The sequence below is a fragment of the Balaenoptera acutorostrata genome, chromosome 4 (genome assembly GCF_949987535.1).
Source record: "Balaenoptera acutorostrata chromosome 4, mBalAcu1.1, whole genome shotgun sequence".
NCBI classification, from domain to species: Eukaryota; Metazoa; Chordata; class Mammalia; order Artiodactyla; family Balaenopteridae; genus Balaenoptera; species Balaenoptera acutorostrata.
Genome location: NC_080067.1, coordinates 44,773,205 through 44,792,751, shown reverse-complemented (window position 1 = coordinate 44,792,751; position 19,547 = coordinate 44,773,205). Strand labels below are relative to the sequence as shown.

Below are 19,547 nucleotides of genomic sequence, written 5' to 3'. Positions count from 1 at the left end.
AGAATGGTTATCATCAAAAGGACAACAAATAACAAGCATTGGTGAGGACGTGGAGAAAAGGGAACCTTGTGCACTGTTGGTGGGAATGTAAACCAGTGCAGCCACTGTGGAAACAGTATGGAGATTCCTCAAAAATTAAAAAATAAAGCTACCATATGATCCAGCAATCCCACTGCTGGACATATATCCAAAGAAAACCATAAGTTGAAAAGATACATGCATCCCAATGTTCATTGCAGTACTATTCACAATAGCCAGGACATGGAAGCAACCTAAATGTCCATCAACAGAGGAATGGATAAAGAAGATGTGATACATATATACAATGAAACATTACTCAGCCATAAAAAAGAACAAGATAATGTCATTTGCAGCAACATGGATGGACCTAGAGATTCTCGTACTGAGTGAAGTAAGTCAGACAGAGAAAGACAAATATCATATACTGCTTATATATGGAATCTACAGATGTAGAAAATAAACTTATGGTTACTGGGGGGTAAGGGGGGAGGGATAAGTTGGAAGATTGGGATTGACACATGCACACTACTACATATAAAGTAGATAACTAATAAGGACCTACTGTATAGCACAGATAACTCTACTCAATACTCTGTAATGGCCTATATGGGAAAAGAATCTAAAAAAGAGTGGATGAATGTATTTGTATAACAGATTCACTTTGCTGTACACCTGAAACTAACATGACATTGTAAATCAATTATATCCCAATGAAATTTTTTTTAAAAAGTTGTGCAGTGCCCAACAGGCACATATATCCATTAGTAAGTAATTACGGTTATGTAAGAATAAAATTTCAGAGAGCAAAAAATAAAAAAATTAAAAAATAAATAAAAAATAAAAATAGAACTACCGTATGATCCTGCAATTCCACTCCTGGGTATTTACCCAAAGAAAACAAAAAAAAACACTAATTCAAAAAGGTATATGCACTCCAATGTCCACTGCAGCATTATTTCCAATAGCCAAGATATGGAAGCAAGTTAAGTGTCCATAGATAGACAAATGGATAAAGAAGATGAATACTACTAAGCCATAAAAAGATTGAATTGAATACTACTAAGCCATAAAAAAATCTTGCCATTTGCAACAGCATGGATGGATCTAGAGGGTACTATGCTAAGTGAAATAAATCAGACAAAGAAAGAAAAATACTGTATGATTTCATTTACATGTGAAATATTTCAATAAAAATTTGTTTTTATTTTTATTTATTTATTTATTTTTTCCTAGAAAGCCTGTTTATTGATTATTCTCTCCATGTACGTTTTAGTCAGTGGTGATGCTCTCGATCAAGAAATCCATTATTAACCTAATTTTCTAACGGAGGAAGAGGTAAAAGATACTTATCACCTTCTGTGGAATCTATCAACTTAAGACCAAAATGAATAGCAATATAGGAAATTCAGAAACAGTAAAATTTTTGGTTTGTATTTCATGGATGGTGTTGCTGTTCCAACCTTATAAAGTAAAGCTGTCTGCTTTCCAAATTCCAAAAATTAACATACCTCCCCCCTTACCATACTAACCAGTGCCCTTTGGTTTCTTTAGAACAAGGGTTGAAGGGTTGATTATGGATGTACAATTTTGATTTGGGACCTTTCACACATACAAATCATACTGAGTGGCCACTTACTTTACAGAGCAGTTTAAATATTATGCATTAGCCAAATTAACTTGTTACACCCACCCTATTGGAGGAGGAAAAACCCAACACCCATAAAACTACTTCACTTGACAGTATGTGTCTATCAACAATAAGTAGCTTAAACAACTTTCACCAGTAAGGTGTCTAGATTGGTTTTTAAAATGGGAAAGTGACATATTTTAAAAGTAAATGTAATTGAAATTGTGAATCAATTATAAATTGAACCTAATGAACCATGCAGGAGCAAGGGTTAATAAACCAATGTGCTTTGAATTTGTTCAAGTACTGATATTTCTGTATATAAAGATTTAGCATATATAACAGCTATCATGAGAAGTGAAAAAAGACCTTATCCCCAGAAATGAAAATATTAAAACTAAGTTAAAATATATAAAGTAGTTAGTATTCCACACAGCATAAAATTTGACAATCAAAGTTTACATGTCCCAGTTGACCATGTGTGAAAATGCAAAGCAGGTATTAAAACTGCTATTATGTCCAATATTTAAAACCAGTTTGCAATAGGGGGAACATCTAAATCCTTAATTAAAAAACACAAATGAAGTGAAAGCTTTAAACTGGTACACACTGTTCACACCTATATTTCAAGTTTGGAAATGCATATTTGCAAGCAGCAATACAAAAGTATTCATGAAGAATGCATAATCTCTGAAAATTATGAAAACATCCCCACTACCAATACATTTCCTAAATACAAAACTGACTACCATATTGTTACTTCTGTGTAGCAGGAGAAGTTCATTTTCAAAACAGATAAAATTCAGTCTTTAGGTGTGAATGGTATGAATGACAGTCTTTTTTTTTTTTTTAATTTCTTAGTTGTTTGGGATCCTTAAGCATGCAAGCCTCAAAGAAGAGGGTCCACAAGGAACCAGGGTTGTCTTATGGCATCCAGTTAAGCCAGAGCTGGGAATGCCTCTGGGTCATCCACATCAGGAGCAGAAGCACTTGACTTGTTAGTCCTGATGCCACGGTTTGGACGTCCACCACGCCCACGGCTGCCTCGTCCTCCCCTGACACCACGTCCTGGGCGGCCAAGGTTTCCAAAATTGATCTCCAGCTGAGATGTTATATCATTTGCTGGCTTCCGGAAATGGTGATCCATAACCGAGTCTTCAGCATGAGCCTCTTCACTCTTTGACTTATGAAGAACAAATCCCTTCTTCCACTGCCCATCAGCACCTTCATTTGGTTTTCTGATATTAAATTCTACTTTTGTCTGGTCCTTGTTTTGAATAGCCTTCCACTCATCCAAAGTCATTTCTTTTGGGCCTCCCTCCTTTACTTCTTCAACTTCATTCTCCTTATTTTCAGTGTCCACAACTGGATGTTCTTCACCTTCAGGTGTTTCCTCAGTCACATTTGATTGCTCCAAGTCACTGCAATTATAAGATATTGGTTTCTGAATGTATTTGGGGGACTCTGTTAATTCATCTTTGACAGTTCCCCAGTTGTGAGATCCGCTACCTCCACGCTTGTCCTCATGCTTCAGGCCACTGTAATGTGAAAAAGAAGATCTATCACTTCCACTACGCCTATCAAATTCACGTTTGCCACGAGAATCAAAGCCATCTCCCTGGCCCATTCCTCATCCACGACCTCCTCGACCTCTTCCAAGACCACCATGGCCTCGGATAGGCCGGTCAATAATCGGTCTATCAACTGAAAATTCTCCTCATTCACCCTTTTCTTCAAGTGGCTTTTCGAATCGTCTTTCACGAGGTGGTCGCCTTTCTGGTCTCCTATCAATTATCTTCCCTTCACCCTGAAGTTGCTGATCAGGTCTTCTTCCAACGCGTCTTATTCCTTCTTTCTTAAGCGCCACGGGCGGCTGCGTCTCCTCCTTCTTGTCAACCACGCCGACGTTGCGGGGCAGTGGGTTCTTGCGGTCTTTCTGGGACTCTTTACGCAGCTGTTTGCCCGCCACGTTGGAGTTTGTCTGGGCTGCAGCCTGAGCTGCGCTCTTGGCCCCAGGGCCCCCAACGCCGCCCCTGTCGGCTTCTTTTTTCTTGTTCTCTGCTGCCTTCAACACCTCGAAGGGGTCCGATTCGTCGTCAAATAACTGGTCGAATCGGTTGGTGACCACGCAGCCGAAGCCTTTCTGTAAGTGCCCAGGCATGATGGTGGCTCGGCGGCGCGTTCCTCCACGGATTGCAGCGGGCCGCGCTGAGCCAAGAGCGCCTGCTTCAGCTCTTCCCACAAGATGGCCAGGTGGAGAGAGGGGGGCCGTCTTCTCTTCCGGCGCCAGGCCAAAAATTTTTTTTTTTAATAAAAGTACCAAGAAGGCTAAAATGCCCTATCACTTAATAGGTTTCTTAGAACTAAAAATAAATAAATAATAATTATTATTTTAATCTAATTAAGCTAATAAGTTTTATTAATAATTCTATTATGTTCATTATGTTATTAATTTTTTCATTCTCTCCTCTTTTTCTTCCCGTCAGCCCCTCAATTGGCTATTATTTCAGTGATACTTCAGCACCTTGAGAACAAATTAAAACTACTATTTCCCAAAAGTTTATGCCATGACAGGCTTCCTGTTTTGTTTTAACTTTGTCCATTTGTTTTTTTTTCTGCATAGTCTGGATTACTTAAGTAATTAATAAAATACGTTTTTAAAAAGAGTTTTCCAAATTAAGGTTAACCTGGACACAGTAGGTCTTTACATAGGAACCATTATGTTCAGGGTTCCTTTTGAAGGCTCTCAGGCAATGCCTACTGATTGCCAGGCCCTGGGCTGGGCATTGAGAATGCAGATGAGTAAAACAATGTTTCTGCTGATAAGGATCCATCATCAAAACTCCCTCCACTGGTCAAAGGCAGATGCTTAGGATAAAACTTTCCATCTGGGTGCTGAAATGCTACTACCCTAGCAGGCAGTGGAGTATCTGCTCAATGGCCTATGGTTAATGCACATTTTTGCAGTTATCTCTGATAGGGTGACAAAGAACCCCATTTAACAGATTCCCCTGAGAGTTTCTGAAATTAGGAGAGGTTGCTGTCTGCCTGAGATGATTAAGTGAAGTTCTAGTAGGCAAGAGGAAGAGTTAAGTGACCTTGAGTTCTTTTTAATTCCAGTTGTAAAATCAACATCACCACTTTTCTGAGGGTTCAGTAGGAAACTAAGATTCCACAATGTCCATTAATTTGATAATCCCTCAACTCAAGCCTAATCATTTCTTTTCATCACTTTTGCTAAGATCAACTATGGCATTGGTTTTCTTTGGCTTAGTATCTCAGGCCCTCTGAGAAAAATTAACTTATTAAATATAGAATATGCAATGTTCACCCAATGTTTACACACACCACTTGCCTAACATGCTAACAGAATGGGGACACAAAGAAGAAAAATCCTTCCTCTCACACGGCTCATCTTCTCCCCACCCACATGTGTTAGGCTAACTCTGGACAAGCCCAAGAATGGTCTTTCACTCCCTAAGGAGGATAAACTGGCTCCTGAGGAACCCCAAGTGGTACCCCTGGAGAGCAGGTTATGGCCTCCTCTCCTGCTATAATGATAGGTGTATAGTAAAAATTTTAACCTTGCTCAAAAAGAGGTTAAAAGAGGACCCAGGTTGAGAAGATGGCGGAAGAGTAAGACGCGGAGATCACCTTCCTTCCCACAGATACAGTAGAAATACATCTACACGTGGAACTGCTCCTACATAACACCCACTGAACGCTGGCAGAAGACGTCAGACCTCCCAAAGGCAAGAAACTTACCACGTACTTGGGTAGGGCAAAAGAAAAAAGAAATAACAGAGACAAAAGAATAGGGACGGCACCTGCACCAGTGGGAGGGAGCTGTGAAGGAGGAAAGGTTTCCACGCACTAGGAAGCCCCTTCGCGGACAGAGACTGCAGGTGGCAGAGGGGGGAAGCTTCGGAGCCACGGAGGAGAGCGGAGCCACAGAGGTGCGGAGGGCAAAGCCGAGAGATTCCCGCACGGAGGCTCGGCGCCGAGCAGCACTCAGCAGCCCGAGAGGCTTGTCTGCTCACCAGCCGGGGCGGGCGGGGCTGGGAGCTGAGGCTCGGGCTTCGGTTGGATCACAGGGAGAGGACTGGGGTTGGTGGCGTGAACACAGCCTGAAGGGGTTAGCGCACCACAGCTGGCCGGGAGGGAGTCCGGGAAAATGTCTGCAGCTGCCGAAGAGGCAAGAGACTTTTTCTTGCCTCTTTGTTTCGCGGCGCGCAAGGAGAGGGGATTCAGAGTGCCGCCTAAACGAACTCCAAAGATGGGCGCGAGCCGTGTCTATCAGTGCAGACCCCAGAGACAGGCGTGAGACGCTGGGGTTGCTGCTGCCACCTCCAAAAATCCTGTGTGTGAGCACGGGTCACTCTCCACACCGCCCCTCCCAGGAACCTGTGCAGCCCGCCACTGCCAGGGTCCCATGATCCAGGGACAACTTCCCCGGGAGAATGCACTGCGCGCCTCAGGCTGCTGCAATGTCATGTTGGCCTCTGCCGCCGCAGGCTCGCCCCACATCTGTACCCCTCCCTTCCCCCGGCCTGAGTGAGCCAGAGCCCCCCGAGCAGATGCTCCTTTAACCCCATCCTGTCTGGGCGGGGAACAGACGCCCTCAGGCGACCTACACGCAGAGGCAGGTCCAAATCCAAAGCTGATCCCCAGGAGCTGTGCGAACAGAGAAGAGAAGGGGAAATCTCTCCCAGCAGCCTCAGAAGCAGAGGATTAAAACTCCACAAACAACTTGATATGATGCATCTGTTGAATACCTGAATAGACAACGAATCATCCCAAATTCAGGAGGTGGACTTTGGGAGCAGGATATATTAATTTTTCCCCTTTTCCTTTGCTTGTGAGTGTATATGTATATGCTTCTGGGTGAGATTTTGTCTGTATAGCTTTGCTTTACAATAGCTTTATTTTATTTCACTATATTATAGCCTCTTTCTTTCTTTCTTTCTTTCTTTCTATTTTTTCTCCCTTTTACTCTGAGCCGTGTGGACAAAAGGCTCTTGGTGCTCAAGCCAGGCATCAGGGCTGTGCCTCTGAGGTGGGAGAGCCAAATTCAGAACACTGGTCCACAAGAGACCTCCCAGCTCCACGTAATACCAAATGGCAAAAATCTCTCAGAGATCTCCATCTCAACATCAAGACCCAGCTTCACTCAACGACCAGCAAGCTACAGTGCTGGACACCCTATGAAAAACAACTAGCAAGACAGGAACACAGCCCCATCCATTAGCAGAGAGGCTGCCTAAAATCATAATAAGGCCACAGACACCCCAAAATACACCACCAGAAAGACAAGATCCAGCCTCATCCACCAGAACTCAGGCACTAGTTCCCTCCACCAGGAAGCCTATACAACCCACTGAACCAACCTTAGCCACTGGGGACAGATACCAAAAACAACGGGAACTACGAACCTGCAGCCTGTGAAAAGGAGACCCCAAACACAGTAAGGTATGCAAAATGAGACGACAGAAAAACACACAGCAGATGAAGGAGCAGGGTCAAAACACACCAGACTTAACAAATGAAGAGGAAATAGGTAGTCTACCTGAAAAAGAATTCAGAATAATGATAGTAAGGATGATCCAAATCTGGGAAATAGAATAGACAAAATGCAAGAAACATTTAACAAGGACGTAGAAGAACTAAAGAGGAACCAAGCAATGATGAAAAATACAATAAATGAAATTAAAAATACTCTAGATGGGATCAATAGCAGAATAACTGAGGCAGAAGAAAGGATAAGTGACCTGGAAGATAAAATGGTGGAAATAACTACTGCAGAGCAGGATAAAGAAAAAAGAATGAAAGAATGAAAAGAACTGAGGACAGTCTCAGAGACCTCTGGGACAACATTAAACGCACCAACATTCGAATTATAGGGGTCCCAGAAGAAGAAGAGAAAAAGAAAGGGACTGAGAAAATATTTGAAGACATTATAGTTGAAAACTTCCCTAATGTGGGAAAGGAAATAGTTAATCAAGTCCTGGAAGCACAGAGAGTCCCATACAGGATAAACCCAAGGAGAAACACGCCAAGACACATATTAATCAAACTGTCAAAAATTAAATATAAGGAAAACATATTAAAAGCAGCAAGGGAAAAACAACAAATAACACACAAGGGAATCCCCATAAGGTTAACATCTGATCTTTCAGCAGAAACTCTGCAAGCCAGAACGGAGTGGCAGGATATACTTAAAGTCATGAAGGAGAAAAAACCTACAACCAGGATTACTCTACCCAGCAAGGATCTCATTCAGATGTGATGGAGAAATTAAAACATTTACAGACAAGCAAAAGCTGAGAGAGTTCAGCACCAGCAAATCAGCTTTACAACAAATGCTAAAGGAACTTCTCTAGGCAAGAAACACAAGAGAAGGAAAACAACTATAATAACAAACCCAAAACATTTAAGAAAATGGGAATAGGAATATACATATCGATAATTACCTTGAATGTAAATGGATTAAATGCTCCCACCAAAAGACACAGGCTGGCTGAATGGATAAAAAAAACAAGACCCATATATATGCTGTCTACCAGAGACCCACTTCAGACCTAGAGACACATACAGACTGAAAGTGAGGGGATGGAAAAAGATATTCCATGCAAATGGAAATCAAAAGAAAGCTGGAGTAGCAATTCTCATATCAGACAAAATAGACTTTAAAATAAAGACTATTACAAGAGACAAAGAAGGACACTATATAATGATGAAGGGATCGATCCAAGAGGAAGGTATAACAATTGTAAACATTTATGCACCCAACATAGGGGCACCTCAATACATAAGGCAAATACTAACAGCCATAAAAGGGAAATCGACAGTAACACAATCATAGTAGGGGACTTTAACACCCCACTTTCACCAATGGACAGATCATCCAAAATGAAAATAAATAAGGAAACACAAGCTTTAAATGATACATAAAACAAGATGGACTTAATTGATATTTATAGGACATTCCACCCAAAAACAACAAAATACACATTTTTCTCAAGTGCTCATGGAACATTCTCCAGGATAGATCATATCTTGGGTCACAAATCAAGCCCTGGTAAATTTAAGAAAATTGAAATCATATCAAGTATCTTTTCCGACCACAACGCTATGAGACCAGATATCAATTACAGGAAAAGATCTGTAAAAAATGCAAACACATGGAGGCTACACAATACACTACTTAATAACGAAGTGATCTCTGAAGAAATCAAAGGGGATATCAAAATATACCTAGAAACAAATGACAATGGAGATACGACGACCCAAAACCTATGGGACGCAGCAAAAGCAGTGCTAAGAGGGAAATTTATAGCAATACAAGCCTACATCAAGAAACAGGAAACATCTCGAATAAACAACCTAACCTTGCACCTAAAGCAATTAGAGAAAGAAGAACAAAAAAACCACAAAGCCAGCAGAAGGAAAGAAATCATAAAGATTAGGTCAGAAATAAATGAAAAAGAAATGAAGGAAACAATAGCAAAAATCAATGAAACTAAAAGCTGGTTCTTTGAGAAGATAAACAAAATTGATAAACCATTAGCCAGACTCATCAAGAGAAAAAGGGAGAAGACTCAAATCAATAGAATTAGAAATGAAAAAGGAGAAGGAACCACTGACACTGCAGAAATACAAAAGATCATGAGAGATTACTACAAGCAACTCTATGCCAATAAAATGGACAACCTGGAAGAAATGGACAGATTCTTAGAAATGCACAAACTGCCGAGACTGAACCAGGAAGAAATAGAAAATATGAACAGACCAATCACAAGCACTGAAATTGAAACTGTGATTAAAACCCTTCCAACAAACAAAAGCCCAGGACCAGATGGCTTCACAGGCGAATTCTATCAAACATTTAGAGAAGAGCTAACACCTATCCTTCTCAAACTCTTCCAAAATATTGCAGAGGGAGGAACACTCCCCAACTCATTCTACGAGGCCACCATCGCCCTGATACCAAAACCAGACAAAGATGTCACAAAGAAAGAAAACTACAGGCCAATATCACTGATGAACATAGATGCAAAAATCCTCAACAAAATACTAGCAAACAGAATCCAACAGCACATTAAAAGGATCATACACCATGATCAAGTGGGGTTTATCCCAGGGATGCAAGGATTCTGCAATATATGCAAATCAATCAATGTGATACACCATATTAACAAATTGAAGGAGAAAAACCATATGATCATCTCAGTAGATGCAGAGAAAGCTTTCGACAAAATTCAACACCCATTTATGATAAAAGCCCTGCAGAAAGCAGGCATAGAGGGAACTTTCCTCAACATAATAAAGGCCATATATGACAAACCCACAGCCAACATCGTCCTCAATGGTGAAAAACTGAAACCCTTTCCACTAAGATCAGGAACAAGACAAGGTTGTCCACTCTCACCACTATTATTCAACATAGTTTTGGAAGTGTTAGCCACAGCAATCAGAGAAGACAAAGAAATAAAAGGAATCCAAATCAGAAAAGAAGAAGTAAAGCTGTCACTATTTGCAAATGACATGATACTATACATAGAGAATCCTAAAGATGCTACCAGAAAACTCCTAGAGCTAATCAATGAATTTGGTAAAGTAGCAGGATACAAAATTAATGCACAGAAATCTCTTGCATTTCTATACACTAATGACGAAAAATCTGAAAGTGAAATTAAGAAAACACTCCCGTTTACCATTGCAACAAAAAGAATAAAATATCTAGGAATAAACCTACCTAAGGAGACAAAAGACCTGTATGCAGAAAATTATAAGACACTGATGAAAGAAATTAAAGATGATACAAATAGATGGAGAGATATACCATGTTCCTGGATTGGAAGAATCAACATTGTGAAAATGACTCTACTACCCAAAGCAATCTACAGATTCAATGCAATCCCTATCAAACTACCACTGGCATTTTTCACAGAACTAGAACAAAAAATTTCACAATTTGTATGGAAACACAAAAGACCCCGAATAGCCAAAGCAATCTTGAGAACGAAAAATGGAGCTGGGGGAATCAGGCTCCCTGACTTCAGACTATATTACAAAGCTTCAGTAATCAAGACAGTTTGGTACTGGCACAAAAACGGAAATATAGATCAATGGAACAGGATAGAAAGCCCAGAGATAAACCCACACACATATGGTCACCTTATCTTTGATAAAAGAGGCAAGCATATACAGTGGAGAAAAGACAGCCTCTTCAATAAGTGGTGTTGGGAAAATTGGACAGGTACATGTAAAAGTATGAAATTAGAACACTCCCTGACACCATGCACAAAAATAAACTCAAAATGGATTAAAGACCTAAGTGTAAGGCCAGACACTATCAAACTCTTAGAGGAAAACATAGGCAGAACACTCTATGACATTCATCACAGCAAGATTCTTTTTGACCCAGCTCCCAGAGAAATGGAAATAAGAACACAAATAAACAAATGGGACCTAATGAAACTTAAAAGCTTTTGCACAGCAAAGGAAACCATAAACAAGACCAAAAGACAACCCTCAGAATGGGAGAAAATATTTGCAAATGAAGCAACTGACAAAGGATTAATCTCCAAGATTTACAAGCAGCTCATGCAGCTCAATAACAAAAAAACGAACAACCCAATCCAAAAATGGGCAGAAGATCTAAATAGACATTTCTCCAAAGAAGATATACAGATGGCCTACAGACACATGAAAGAATGCTCAACATCATTAATCATTAGAGAAATGCAAATCAAAACTACAATGAGATATCATCTCACACCGGTCAGAATGGCCATCATCAAAAAATCTAGAAACAATAAATGCTGGAGAGGGTGTGGAGGAAAGGGAACACTCTTGCACTGTTGGTGGGAATGTAAATTGATACAGCCACTATGGAGAACAGTATGGAGGTTCCTTAAAAAACTACAAATAGAACTACCATACGACCCAGCAATCCCACTACTGGGCATATACCCTGAGAAAACCATAGGTCAAAAAGAGTCATGTACCAAAATGTTCATTGCAGCTCTATTTACAATAGCCAGGACATGGAAGCAACCTAAATGTCCATCGACAGATGAATGGATAAAGAAGATGTGGCACATATATACAATGGAATATTACTCAGCCATAAAAAGAAATGAAATGGAGGTATTTGTAATGAGGTGGATGGAGTTAGAGTCTGTCATACAGAGTGAAGTAAGTCAGAATGAGAAAAACAAATACAGTATGCTACCACATATATACGGATTCTAAGGAAAAAAAAAAAAAAAGGCCATGAAGAACCTAGTGGCAAGACGGGAATAAAGACACAGACCTACTAGAGAATGGACTTGAGGATATGGGGAGGGCGTGGGGTGAGATGTGACAGGGTAAGAGAGTGTCATGGACATATATACACTACCAAATGTAAAATAGATAGCTAGTGGGAAGCAGCCGCATAGCACAGGGAGATCAGCTCGGTGCTTTGTGACCACCTAGAGGGGTGGGATGGGGAGGGTGGGAGGGAGGGAGATGCAAGAGGGAAGAGAAATGGGAACATATTGTATATGTATAACTGATTCACTTTGTTATAAAGCAGAAGCTAACACACCATTGTAAGGCAATTATACTTCAATAAAGATGTTTAAAAAAAAAAAAAAAGAGGTTAAAAGAGGTCTGCCCTTTGCCCTTGGATTCTGGGATATAATCTCTAAGCCCTTAGAATGTCATGTCTCATAGGAGTATCTTTGTTCGCCTTGGCTTTGGATCACGTAGGCTAGCCCAACAATGTGATTTTGAGTAAGTGCTGGCCACACCAGGTAGCCACAGGGTGGAGGCTGGCCACGTTAGGTATTAACACTACGCTTTAGGATTGGGGCTTTGGTATCAGTGGTGCTAGTCAACTTCCAGAAGGGCTGAAGATCAGAGACTGAGACCAACCCTGTGAGCAATCAATCACACCTGCATCATGGAAGCCCCTGAAAACTCTGAATGTCGAGATTCATGTGAGCTTCCCTACTCCATGTGTATTATCACACGTGGATGCCAGAAGAATAATGCTATCCTGACTCCATGGAGAGAGGATGACTCAAGTTCCATGTTGGGTTCTTTTCCTGGACTCTGCCCTCCCTGTGCATCTTTTCCCTTGGCTGATTTTAATCTGTAACCTTCCCTGTAATAAACCATAAATGCAAGTATGGTTTCAGTGGGTTCTGTGAGTCCCTTTAGAAAGTTATCAAACATGAGGGTGGTTTTGGAACTCCCTCCAAACTCACAGTTAATTCCAGAAGTAAGAGTGGTCTTGTGTGGACTGTGTTCCCTCTAACTTTGCAGTTGGCTAATTTACACAGCAGATCAGGGCATGGTCTGAGCTATCAACGGATTTGAATTAGGTAGATGTGACCTATATCCTATCCTTCCCAGCACTGAGTGTCCCCCTTTCCTCTCTGCTTCTCCTACCCTCTTGCTTAATTCTTTCCTATTTATTCTGCCACTTCCAACTTCACTGCCATCTTTCTCCTCCCCCCTTATCAAAACCTACTCTGGAAAAGACAAGGGGAATCTGTTTATATGAATGTGTATAAATTGATGCCAGATTGCAGAATATAAATGGGCCAACTAGTCAGGTCAGGTGGTATAAACAATAGTTACCCTCACCCCCAAGACTTTCGTATTTTAATTGATAGGCAGCAAATAGCACCCAACTGCTTAGGTTTGAATCCTGCTTTGCCAGCTACTAGCTGTGTGATCTTGGGCGAGTTAGTTAACATCTCCTCCAAGACTCAGTTTCCCTATTTTAAATGGGGAACTAATAATAGTACCTACCTCCTAGGGTTATTGTTAGAATGAAGTAATTTAATATATTTAAATACTTAAAATAGTGCCTGACACATAATAAGCACATAATAAACAGAAGATATTGCCACCATTTTTAACCAAAATCTTATTTCAAGGCAGTTTCTCATTTTGTCATTCATGGAATTTCTGAATCAGAATCACTTCTGAGTTAACCCATTAATCAACCTTGGCATCACTAAAAATGGAATAATAGAACATTGCATGTCTCTTTCTATGATAAAATATATGATACAATAAGAAGTAGATGACTTCAAGTACTAAAAAATTCTTGCCAAATTTTTAAAAATTGAAACTGAATCTAAATCAAGCCTCTATATCTAAAATCTAACTCCCATTTACAGACAACACAGGGGTTAGAACAAATTCTACAACACCAAGGGGTGGACTCAGCCAAATCCAGAACGTGGGATATTCTTATAGCCTTGCTACTCAAAGTATGGCCCGCTGTCTCCCCAGCCCTCAGCAGCTTCAGCATCACCTGAAAGATGGTTAGAAATGTAGAATCTCAGACGTAACTCAGATCTGCTGAGTCAGCATCAACAGTTAAACAAGATCCACAGGTGATTCACATGCACATTAAATTTGGAGAAGGTCTCTAACAAATCAATGTCTTAAAAAACTAGGGAGTCACACAGAATAAACAGATTTATGACAAAGACCATCCAACTGCAATGTAAAACCCTAGTTTGAATAGATTTAAACAAGCCAACCACAGAAAGGCATTTTTGACATAGAAAAATTTGAAAATGGATTGAGTATTAATTGATATTATAGAATTACTAATTTTGTTGGGTATGATATGCCATAGTCATAGGTACAAACAAAAACAGTTGTTGGAGATGAATAGTTAAATATTTACTCATGAAATAACTTACTGTCTGGATTGGTTTTAAAATATATAGGGGAAAAATTTTTAATGGGTACATAAATGAAATGAAAAATATTGATAATTGATGGAAGTGGGTCATAGATGCATGGAAGTTCATTACTCAACTTATTTTTGTGGCTACTTGAATTTTTCTATGATAATAAAAATTTTAATAAATAAACATTCTATTAAAAAATAATCACCTGGAATGTCTGCTTAAAATCAGATTTCTAGGCTCACCCACTCAAAATTACTGAATCCAAATGGCAAGTGTGATCCCAGGCATGTGAGATTCTAAGATGCCAGGATTCTAAATAAGGGCAGAACCTGCAATGACACCACTCCCCCACCACAGCAATTGCCTACCCTTTCTAGTAAAAGACCTTAGTGCAATCTGTGAATCTCAGCTTCCCAAGGCCCACAAAACCATCATGAATTTACATGAATTACAAATCAGGTCTCCCTCACTCTATTTGATAAATGTTGTTTTTGAAGTGGCAGAGGACAGAAAAAAAGAAAGAAGAAATGAAAGGAAATGGAAGGGAAAAGGAAAAAAAGAAAAACAGAAACAGCAATACCTCTTTCTTTACCCCTAGGCTTCGTACCCACCACCACCAATGATGGCCCTTAGTCGACTACATGTCTGCCTTCACCCTAACATTGACAGCACCTGGCCCCCAGCCATCAGAAGGAGAAATCAACAGCAGAGGGAAGGCTGGGGAGAAGTTCTGTCAGGAAAGTTTAGGAGTTACTAAAATGGAAGAGGATGGCTTACTGCCTTTAAAAATAGACTCTAGAGGCATCTCTCACGCCACCCAGATTCAAATGTCCAGGTAAATACCCTAAATGAAATTTCAGCCAGAATTCTAAATGAAATTCCATGCACATGATTTACAACTTTAATGTGATGCCTATTGCCTTTAATTAAATGAGATGTCCTTTTTGAAATCACAGTTACAGACACTTGCCATTTTCAAAATGCCCTCAGGTAACTCCCAACATTTGTGCCCTTCAAGTGAGCAGTTCATTTTCACTCTCACATACATAATAACTCACCTAGGCCATTGCTGGCTGTGCCCATCAGCAGATGAGATTTACAGAAGCTTCACCACAGTAAATACATCAGGTCAGGCCTGCAAGGCTCCAGGATGGTTTCAAGACAGAAACTGTGTAGATAAAGTGAGACCTGAAAGGATAAATATCCCCCCAGTTGATATCCTAAAAGGGTAAAAGTTTAATGTTTGTATGTCTTTCCTGGTAAATTTTAACCTTTTTAGCATTACTTCTAAATGGATTACTTAAATCTTAAAACTATTTTTGGATTTAAACTTACTGTCTTGACCAACATGGCAGGACAAGTGATAAGTCTAATCCATTTTTTTTTAATGATTTTTTAAAATGATTTGACAGCAAGAGGAAAACAAAGGAAAAAATGAAGCCAACTCCTCATTTTTCAGGAAAGTGAGCGGACAAGCATGGCAGGAGTTCATCAATCTGTGAGCACCAGGCCTTGTCATCTGTTTCCATCAATTCATTTTCATTCATCACCTGAGCCAAGCCAAGAGGATAAGAAATGTCAATTAGACTTTGCTTTTCCCTCTAAGGCCTCCATGAATCTGAAGGTTCCATCTTACTCAACAACTTTAATTTATCTTCCCTTCTTCTTCTTCAGCTCTCTGTTGATATACAAGTATTGACTAACTAGACAGGCTGGGAGGAATGAGAGGACGCAGAGCCTTTCCTGCTAAACGTGTGGTTCATTTACTAGATGACAGCTGCTCACTAGATTCTCGGGGTGAGCCCAAGTTGGCAGGATGACCACAAATTTATTGTGAGGTTAAGGAATGCTATTAACATCTAGACTGATTTAGAGGGAGGGCAGGAATGGATGCCTCTGTGAGATTTAGGTAATGGTTTCCCATTGCCTGGAAGGTCAAGACCCAACTCCCTAGCACATCTTACACAGCTGATCACAATCTGGCTCTTCCAGAGCCACCCTGCCTCAGCACCCACCATTCCCCCACAGAATCCACCCCAGGCTTCCCAAAGCTCTTTCCTCTGAGGCTCCATGTAAGTCTATTTTCCACCTGGAATTCTCTCTCAATATCCCACACATCTGCCAAGACCCAGCTCCAATATCATTCCCCCAGGGAAGGTTGCACTCACCTCTGTCTCCCTCCTCTTTGCCCTCATGGACTTTTCCATCTGCCTCCACTAAAGCTCACTGACTTCTTACCATAATTATTTGTGTCTAAGTGTGTGATTATCAATGTACTAATCTGTTTTAATATGGAAATGGAAATGTTCTGTCTTCTCTTTTGCTGCAGTTGAAGAATGAAAGGAAATATAGTCCCTTTGAAGGTTTGATTCCTGACCTTGGGAAGTTTTAGGAAAAAATCGGGGGGTAGGAGATGTCTTGCCAATAAGTTCTGTTATGGAAGAAGAGAATAGAGGAGAATTTGTATGGCAGAGGGAAGGGCAGGACTCAAGAGGACTACGTGAAAGGGGAGCAACTGGGGCAAAGGAGATGGAAAGAGCTGGGGTCTCTGAGGCCTGAGAACCAATGGAAGTCATGTTGGAACTGAGTCATTGCCCAAGGACAGCTTAACTTTCATCTTCAAGGAGAGCCTCCCATGTCCTGCACCCAAGGTCCATACCACCTGATCCCTCTTCTGCACCAGAGAGGATGTCCTTCTCCTCTCCCCTCCTTGTCCTCACCTCACCCTCAACTGCCCAGTATCCCCATACCAGCAGACATTACTTGGTTCTCATCCCATCTAACCTCCCCACACTCCAGAAAATCCATAAGGCCATAGGGGCAGGGGGTCTTGAACAGGTAGTAATGCGGAAAGCCCACACTTATCCTAGGAAGTGGGGAGAGTGCATTAACTGAGCAAACTAGAGACATATGTAAGTAGCACCATAGTTGGTGACAGCTCTGTACTTCTGGCCATCTCCCTGACTTGACTGTAAGCTCAAGGACCAGGTTCCATTCATCATTGTTGCCTAGGAACAATGTAATCTGGAATGTAATAAGTTCATAGTAAATGTTAGTTTTATGACTATCTAAAAGCAAATTGCTTGTTCTTTCCGTAAAAATATGATCTTTTTTTTTTTTTTTTTAGAGCCTGGGATATGATCTTTTTGTAGTAGGAGAAAGTTTTCAAAAATTTTCTACTACCACTATTATTTTGTTTTTTGTTTTTTTTACTAAACATTTATCAATATTTATTGGAGCACCTACCGTATGCAAAGTACTATGACAGGTAGAGAGGAGGGGAGGGGTGCTACAAGAATGAATAAATAGAAAATGACATTTAATGTGAGGTGATTCAAAATATAAAAGTAATCATTTTTATAGAAGCCAACATTCATAGCCAAAATGTTAAAATGTTAACATAATTTAATTTCAATCCTAAATTAGTACTCATCATCATTTTGTAATGGGTACTGAAAAGTGAAGTTTTTAACAGACATCCCCATAAGTTTCTCCCAGTAGTATCCTAGGCTGTTACTGTGGAAAAGACTTTGACACCACCAACTCCGGGCTCATAAACATCAAGGGAAGAAGGCTCAACATCAGCATATTATATGTGAGTAAAATACTGTTACCTATAATCTGCGTTGGAGTGCAGAATTCATGATTAGCATTTAAGTACCAGGAGGAGAATTATGAAGCCTTCTGCTGGTTTTCTTCAAACACAGGATTTAACTTTGTGTCCTAGCAATTTAAAACAACTAACATGTCAAGCTGGGATATTAGAAGTGATCAAATAGATCAAATATATCAGTAAGTAATGAACCTATGGCTGAAATTTAAGAACAGGGTTCAAAGGTGCATACAGTTGAAGGTCTTAAGTTTATCTCAGGCTGACTCAGGAGGATTCATCTCTTCCCTGCTTTCTTTTACCCTAATTTTTCTCCCTCTCTCTTTCTCTCTACCAGACCCCCTTTCATATCTACTATTCTAATTGCATGTATTCTCCTCACTTGCAAGACTCTAGCTGGGTACTAAACTCATGCTCCATAAAGAAAATGCATCCACACATCTCTACACAGGCAAAATTACCTTATTCCCTTCTTTCACTTTATTCCTTGATGTAGTACTGGAAGCTTTTTAGTATTTATATGCTTTCTCTGGCCAGTTTTCCCACATCAGTCTACAGAGATGCAGAGGTTCCTCCCCTTGGTGGTCTCATCCAGGAATTGGAAAGGGCTTTGTGGAGTGACCACGACCACATCTCTTGTGTTATCTGTTCTTCTGGACAAGGTCTTCTTTTTTTTTTTTTTTTTTTTTTTTTTTTTTTAGAGTGTTTTAAAAAGTTTTATTTCATATTGGGGCATAGCTGATAGCTGATTAACAATGTATTAGTTTCAGCGCACAACAAAGTGATTCAGTTACACATATACATACACCTATTCTTTTTCAAATTCTTTTCCCATTTAGGTTATTACAGAATATTGAGCAGAGTTCCCTGTGCTATATAGTAGGTCCTTGTTGGTTATCTATTTTAAATATAGTAGTGTGTACATGTCAATCCCACACTTGCAATCTACCCCTCCACCCCACCCTTCCCCCCTAGTAACCATAAGTTTGTCAGAGATCTTTTCTTTTTTTGGGTGGGGGAGGTATAGTTGTTTTACAATGTTGTGTTGTTTCTACTGTACAGCGAAGTGGAGTTCCCTGTGCTATACAGCAGGTTCTCATTAGTTATCTGTTTTATACACATTAGTGTATATATGTCAATCCCAATCTCCCAGTTCCTCCCGCTCCCTGCTTTCCCCACTTGGTGTCCATACATTTGTTCTCTATCTCTGTGTCTCTATTTCTGTGGACAAGGCCTTTTTAAGGTGGTTGTAAATGGGCAGTGTACTTAGATGGTGCACACCTTTGGAGCAGGTTAAAGCTTAGCTTGCAGACGCCAGAACTACCCGTCGATTGACACACAGAAATTCAGTTATTCAAATAAAAACATCAGTTGATCATCAGTTAATATCAAATTCACAAAGCAGCTGGCTGAGTTTTAAACTCTTTCACTTTCCAACTAGGAAGTTTGCAGAAGCAATCATTGCAATAATCAGTGAATCAGGTTGTTGAAAGGACTAAGTACCAGACAGGCTGCAGTTCAAAACATCTAAACTGAAAATTTTACCATTAGGGAACTAGAGTAAAGCAGAATCACACTTCTC

General features: G+C 40.2%; 1 protein-coding gene across 1 annotated transcript; it reads right to left on the bottom strand.

Moving 5' to 3' along the window:
- Positions 1-2,255: 2,255 nt before the first annotated feature.
- On the bottom strand, positions 2,256-3,892 carry LOC103009509 (plasminogen activator inhibitor 1 RNA-binding protein-like). Its single transcript, XM_057544837.1, has one exon. It carries the CDS (start codon positions 3,807-3,809, stop codon positions 3,366-3,368), a length of 444 nt encoding a protein of 147 aa, XP_057400820.1. The 5' UTR covers positions 3,810-3,892; the 3' UTR covers positions 2,256-3,365.
- Positions 3,893-19,547: the final 15,655 nt, after the last annotated feature.

Excerpts from the sequence above, each read along its gene's own strand:
- LOC103009509 (XM_057544837.1), bottom strand. The coding sequence starts at position 3,809 with ATGCCTGGGCACTTACAGAAAGGCTTCGGCTGCGTGGTCACCAACCGA.